The sequence below is a fragment of the Centruroides sculpturatus genome, unplaced genomic scaffold, assembly GCF_000671375.1.
Source record: "Centruroides sculpturatus isolate CEXI.00-Female unplaced genomic scaffold, Cexi_2.0 scaffold1355, whole genome shotgun sequence".
In the NCBI taxonomy this organism is placed as follows: domain Eukaryota; kingdom Metazoa; phylum Arthropoda; class Arachnida; order Scorpiones; family Buthidae; genus Centruroides; species Centruroides sculpturatus.
Genome location: NW_019385798.1, coordinates 215713 through 223188, shown reverse-complemented (window position 1 = coordinate 223188; position 7476 = coordinate 215713). Strand labels below are relative to the sequence as shown.

The 7476-nt window shown below is 27.7% G+C and overlaps 1 protein-coding gene across 1 annotated transcript; it reads left to right on the top strand.

The window, feature by feature from the left end:
• Positions 1–761: 761 nt before the first annotated feature.
• LOC111642192 lies at positions 762–3218 on the top strand (the record flags this gene model as incomplete). Its single annotated transcript, XM_023388494.1, has 2 exons — positions 762–841; positions 988–3218. Coding segments are annotated over 2 exons (846 nt in total), but the record flags the coding sequence as incomplete, so codon positions are not given.
• Positions 3219–7476: the final 4258 nt, after the last annotated feature.

Here is a 7476-nt window from a genome sequence, read left to right as displayed (position 1 = left end):
TAAAAAAAATTTTTTTTAACTTTGCGTCAACTTTACAAAATAAAGGACAAAATGCCTATTTTAGAAAATAAATAAAGTTAAAGGACAGAGCAGTGAAATAAAGGACTGTCCTCTTAAATAAAGGACGTATGGTCACTGTAAGTATCTTACCCGCATGCGCATTGAAATTTAATACGAATAACAATGTCATTGATGGTTTCTGTTGTGACGTCTAATGACACAAGACAAATTTCGGCACCACTACTGAATCAGTAGTCCTGTCGTTGATTGATTGAGCTGTCAACTTTCTTTAACATTAGGAAGTATAGGAAGTTGACCATTGGTGGCCAGCTCTGCCGAGAGTTTGTTTGGAAATCAAACTATCGTATGGCAACCAGAGAAAATATAGTGTTCAAAATTTTGTTCATAAACAGGTTAGACTGTAAAATGCAGGATATCTTGTAAGTGTTGATCAAATAGTATTGCCTATTAGAATTTCTTTTTATTTTGGAAATATTATTAATGTTGTTGTTTAACTTCTAGTCCTAAAACACTTTCATGTCTTCTAAGTAATTATTACTTACGTTTGTTCATGATTATATTAAGAAAAGTTTCTACTTAAAATATATTTAATTTTAGGAATAAAATTGTACCTCATTAAAATAGCATTATTTAGAAATTTTCATAATTAAAAAATGTACAAAATTATTGTTTATTTCATATAATTACTGTTAAATAATTAAATCAAATAGAATTATCTTAATGTGTTGTAACTATTATAGGAAAATGCTGAATTACAAAATGCTTTACAAGCTTTGGAAACTAACACCAGTACTAGTTTCCTGTCATCTGAAAATGAAAAGTTAGTTTATTTTTCATTTGAAAAATGTTTAATATTTGTTATTTTAATTTTAAGAAATGTTTTAAATTATGGATAAAATTTAACGTTTTACATTTTTATCTTAAAAATATAATTCACATGCTTATAATTACCATCAACATTTTTAGATTAAATGAAGATGCTTCTGAAAAAGATGTATTGTCAACATTAGAAAATAATACAGAAGTTGAAGAACAAGAACTTTCATCTCAAGACTGCGTTCTTGTCCAGTTACAGAATGGAATAGTAGCTTATGGTAATAGAGAAACATTAGAAACAGAGTGGGATAACATTGAAGAATATTGTAATAAGAAAAATACTGTAAATGAAATTTCACTGTTAACAGAATTAGATGCTCAGTACAGAGATTTAACAGAGAAGTACGATTCTTTGATTAGTTCAAGAAAACAGGTAAATTCTGATATTACATCATTCTCTGAAATAGAAGGTTTAGATGATTCTCCAAATTCTTTTAGTGTGACATCAATGGAATCAGAAAACATCAAGATTCCTTGTAATTCTTTACCATATCAAACTAATTGTAAATATGTAGATATAGGTGTTCAGACGGAAATAAGTGGTGATATAAATACAAATCATTCACATAAAAAGATTTTAAATTTAAATTCAGTAAATCCATTAAGTGGTCATTTTGATCATAGTTGTCCAACATATAAAAAATTGTTTGAAGAAATATTTAGTATATTGAAAAGATCACTACAGGTTGATGAAACAGAAAAATCTGATATAAAAAGTTCATCAGAAAATGATAAGCAGGTTTTTAATAATGAGGTGCCAAATAAAGTGACAATAAATCCAAATTCTTGCAGAAAATTTACATATGCAGAAGTTTTGTTGAATGGTAAAACGAAACAAAAAGTAATTCCATTATAAAATTTGTTAATCTTGCCGATTTTATATTAATTTAGAATCTGACTCCTGTCTTAATTTATCTTTCTAATAGTATTTATTTATTTTTTTAAATAGTTTAAATGAAATAGACAGCAAAATTAGAGAGATTAATTTATAATGGGGGTTTTAATTTCACTCTCCAGATGTTATATATAACATCTAATTAGACACTGATAATATTTTATCATTAATTTAAACTGGGACCAATTAAATACTATTGGTATTTAAGATTTTTAGGAGCATATTAGCAGTTTAACACATTGAAAACTAGAAATGTAAAATACTAAATGCCACAATGCATTTGATTTTTAAAAATTGAATTAAAAATTTTTATTCTTGAATTTTATGTAATTTTTATTTTCAGTTTTTAAATTTTATAGTTAACAATTTTTATAATAATATAAATGACATATTTTATTTAAACTGAAGTTTATGGAAATTGTCATATACAAACTTGACATAAGTTAATGCAGATGAACTTGACTTATAATACTTTTAACATTCATTAAGTATTATATAACTCACCTTAAAATAGTGATAAGCTCAAAAGAAAAGAATGGAAAAAACATATTTATATTTTATAAACCTATATAAAATATATGTACACAGTGTATATATATAAAATGTCTGTGTATACATGCATATGTACTATTTTAGATCTATAACAAATAAGCTATTCTGATGATAATTTTAAAATGAAGTATTCATTAATAATTTTTTGGTGTATTCAAAACTATTATTATACTAGGTAATAGATACATGATTAGCAAGAGAGTTTTATTGAATCTCTTATTTGCTTGATCTTTTTTATTTTATGATGATAAATTTTATCTTATGAATTATATTGACAAATTTTGAAGACATGACAAGTGTTGGCATAACTTTGTTTTATTGCATATATAAGTTAATTCATTTTATATTCTGTGTTTTATCCTTTTCAGACAGAATTCAAAATTATTTGATTCATAATAATGCTCATAAAAATTTTTCTTTTATTTAGTATTTTTTATTTGATTTTTTTAACAATGTATGATAAAGTGTAAATTCAATTTAATAATAGTTTAATGTTTATTATTTCAAGATGGAAAAGTAAGATGTGTTTTTCCATTATATTAACATTATTTAACAATAAACTTTTCCACTTATGTTTAGTTTGAAGGTCAGAACATTACATTTAATGTATAATTTTTATTCCATAATTTTTTACTTCTTTTTCTTTTCAACCTCAGATTTGATGCATCCATTCAAAAGGAAATGTAGTGAATGATTAGTAGACAATTTAAGTTAGCAAATATATCTTTACACTTTGTTACATTGTTTCAACATTAACAATTTTAGCTATTTTTTGACTAAGAATGATTTTTCAAACTTTTTAATTTAAAAATTTGAAAATGTTAAAAGCTTATTTGAAGATGAAATAATAATTAAAAAATTTTTAATGATTAAAAGCGTGATTAAAAATTAAATTTTCCTGAAGAAATTGTAATGAATTTAATTGTTAACTTCATGAAATCTTAATGTTTAATATTTTATAAAATGCGATTTTATATTTATTTGAAGAATTTCAAATCTGATTTCAATTCAATATTTTATAATCTGATTTCACTCTAAATTCTCACTTAAATTTCCATTAACCAGCAATGATATGCAATTAGTTTCCAGTTAGTACTGCTGTATGCAAAAGGAGGTGATTTGCTGCTGATTTTTCACACGTAATTACATTGCATGTAATTGTCATTCCTCAAATTTGACAATTCTAAAAAATCCTATGGTGTCTGTCTTCTTTGCACTTGTCAAATTTCAAATTCTTACATTGTTTAGTTCATGAGACAGAACAATGTCCTTAACCCTTCTCCCATAAGATGTCTCTGAGTTGGCAGTAGCATGGTCTAATGTGAAACAAGTTCAGTTGGAAATGATTGAGGGAGGGCAGGTATTTCTTAGGTTTCTGTATTTTCTAGACACAAACTTGAGAAGACCTCATGACTGATGCATTGAAAAATGGTGTCAGAATGGAAAATTTCCACAAGCAAACTAATAGATGCAGAAAATTGTTTGCAAGTTAATATCCATGTTCATTTATATTCTCAACAAAATACTTCTGAAATTCTTTTCAACTCAATTTTTCTCAACTTGTTTTTCATACCATTTTGTTAGATGATATTCATTTATATGTTGAATCTCTGTTTTAGAAATTTTTTGTAAATAGTAGTACCGATTTATTTAGTTAATATAACCTAAAATAATTTTTATATTTTTTAAAGCTATTTCCTTACTCCGAAGACAGTATTTTAGTGTTTTTATATTAAATTTACAGTAGGAAATATGATAGTAGTATTGGTGAAATTGATTTTCCTAAACTACAACATTTGAGATAAATTTGAATGAAGTTTTTTTATATATATAAATAGAGAGAGAGAGAGTAATTGCTCAGAATAATTGTTATAACTTCAGTTATTAATTTAATTGTAATTTTACTGCAATACTGAAATTAAATTATAATTTACACACACACAACCAGATAATACCTTGATGTAAGTTGCTATTCTGTACAATATTTATATAATGTTTAACAAATGTCACATTATCTGACTCCTTTTGTAGAGAAATAAAACTATTTCTGAAATTGTCTTCCATATTTTCTCCCTGCTAGTAACATTTATTTTTTATGGGTTAAAAATTTCATTAATTGGTATGAATTTGCAAATTTGATTGATTCATCTCTCTGCAATACATTGTTCCTGATGACAAATCAAATTTTTTTGCTATTGAACACAAGACTGTATTGTTATTAAAACTCTTGCCGTTTATTCACTTCATTCAGTTGAACAGTAACCACCGGGCGGTGGTTACTGTTCAACTGAATAAAGTGGATAAACGCCAAGAGTTTTAATAACAACACAGTCTTGTGTTCAATAGCAAAAAAATTTGATTTGTCATCAGGAACAATGTATTGCAGAGAGATGAATCAATCAAATTTGCAAATTCATACCAATTAATGAAATTTTTAACCCATAAAAAATAAATGTTACTAGCAGGGAGAAAATATGGAAGACAATTTCAGAAATAGTTTTATTTCTCTACAAAAGGAGTCAGATAATGTGACATTTGTTAAACATTATATAAATATTGTACAGAACAGCAACTTATATCAAGGTATTATCTGGTTGTGTGTGTGTAAATTATAATTTAATTTCAGTATTGCAGTAAAATTACAATTAAATTAATAACTGAAGTTATAACAATTATTCTGAGCAATTACTCCCTCTCTATATATAAAAAACTTCATTCAAATTTATCTCAAATGTTGTAGTTTAGGAAAATCAATTTCACCAATACTACTATTATATTTCCTACTGTAAATTTAATATAAAAACACTAAAATACTGTCTTCGGAGTAAGGAAATAGCTTTAAAAAATATAAAAATTATTTTAGGTCATATTAACTAAATAAATCGGTACTACTATTTACAAAAAATTTCTAAAACAGAGATTCAACATATAAATGCATATCATCTAACAAAATGGTATGAAAAACAAGTTGAGAAAAATTGAGTTCAAAAGAATTTCAGAAGTATTTTGTTGAGAATATAAATGAACATGGATATTAACTTGCAAACAATTTTCTGCATCTATTAGTTTGCTTGTGGAAATTTTCCATTCTGACACCATTTTTCAATGCATCAGTCATGAGGTCTTCTCAAGTTTGTGTCTAGAAAATACAGAAACCTAAGAATACAGGTTCCTAAGAAATACCTGCCCTCCCTCAATCATTTCCAACTGAACTTGTTTCACATTAGACCATGCTAGTGCCAACTCAGAGACATCTTATGGGAGAAGGGTTAAGGACATTGTTCTGTCTCATGAACTAAACAATGTAAGAATTTGAAATTTGACAAGTGCAAAGAAGACACCATAGGATTTTTTAGAATTGTCAAATTTGAGGAATGACAATTATATGCAATGTAATTATGTGTGAAAAATCAGCAGAAAATCACCTCCTTTTGCATACAATTACCAATTATTTATTCTTTTATAATTTTTTTATTATATATTAGCTATCGATTTATTATTTAATTATGCCTAATATTAATAATTTTAATATTTAATTGTATTTAATTGAAATTTTTAAATTCAACACTGGATGAAATAGAATGCGGGACACGAGTTTCGCATTTGGTTTCACACAGTAGCCGTATGACCTATCTGGGTACGATTCATAAAAATAGACAAAGGCTACATATAGGAGGAGCAGAGGGGACAGATTTAATAACGGGTGGCCCCGTTGCTAGGTAACGGGGATGCTCTTGACGGCAACCAGAAGAACTGTTATTTATGGGCCAATTATGTCCAATTTCGCGGGTGCTGACGCCATCACTCTTACACTAAACCATCTCGTTTGTTTCCACTAATAACAATCCCTCTGAGAGTAGCGGGCCAAAAATCAAAACAGCTCAGATTTCAGTCCCCGGTGTAATTTGCCAAGGGGATTAAGCTTAGAGGGATATAATGGATTTGTTCGTTTCGTAGTTACTTCCACGTCTTAAAACGAGAACTTTTCTATCAGTCAACTTCACTATATCATACGCCTCTAAGAGCAGGCCTACTCTTTTAGTTTTTATGTAGTCTATATCGTAAATATTATCTTTATTATCTACAATTAGCTATTGTTACAGAGCCTTGTAAGTGATAAAAAAAAAATGTCTTCTAAAATTTAGCATTAAATATTTCCCACCCTCATTACTATATTAAATTTCATCTGATTTATTAAATGTTATCGAACTTTAATGTACATAGAAAATAAGGTGTTAAATTTTCTAAACACCCTATAAAGTATTTTATCTATTATAACAGTATTCCAGTTAAGAATCTGTTACTAATATAAACACTTCTATTTTTTTTAGATTTTTTTGAGAATATTATTCAATCTTACATAAAAGAAATAATTTTAAAATAGAGAATTTACATATTTTGCTATATTCTATCCCCGTATTCCTGTAAAGTTAGCCAGAGCGTGAAATAAACGTTCCGCTCGACGGAGCGAATTTGTCTCTCTAGGCATGCTCCGACTTTAACTTCTAGATAAGCTTAATTGTTGGAGATCGGGCGAAAGTATGACAAACGATTTCTGTAGAGGTTTGTGACATGCCCTGCTTCTTCTGGACACGAGTAGCCTAATTGTTATCTGTTTATCTCCCTATCTCCCGTGCCACGCGCTCAGTACGTCATCGTGCATAGTGATAGCCAGTTTGGAAATATGCATTTTGTAATTGCTATTACAATCTTGTAAACCAAGATTGAAAATAATGGGGATAACCCCAGCAGCAAACAAATCGTTAATAGCATCATTTAGTCAGCCGGTATTTGCGTTATGTTTGCATTTTCAACCGAAATTATTACATTACACCACAAAAAGTTAAAGAAATAAAAAATCGTAGGTAGTATTTTTGATCTAAACCTTTGTAATCATGTAATAATTTGTAATTTGTAACAATAGTTATAAATGTGAAGTGAATTTCTTTACAGTCGACCCCCTATAACACTGTTGATAATTCCGTTTTATATGAATTCCATGTTGTACGAGTCACTTAGATTTTACAAATATGTATGCCGGGCTGTGAACGACTCGCGTATTTGTAAAATCTAAGTGACTCGTACAACATGGAATTCATATAAAACGGAATTATCAACAGTGTTATAGGGGG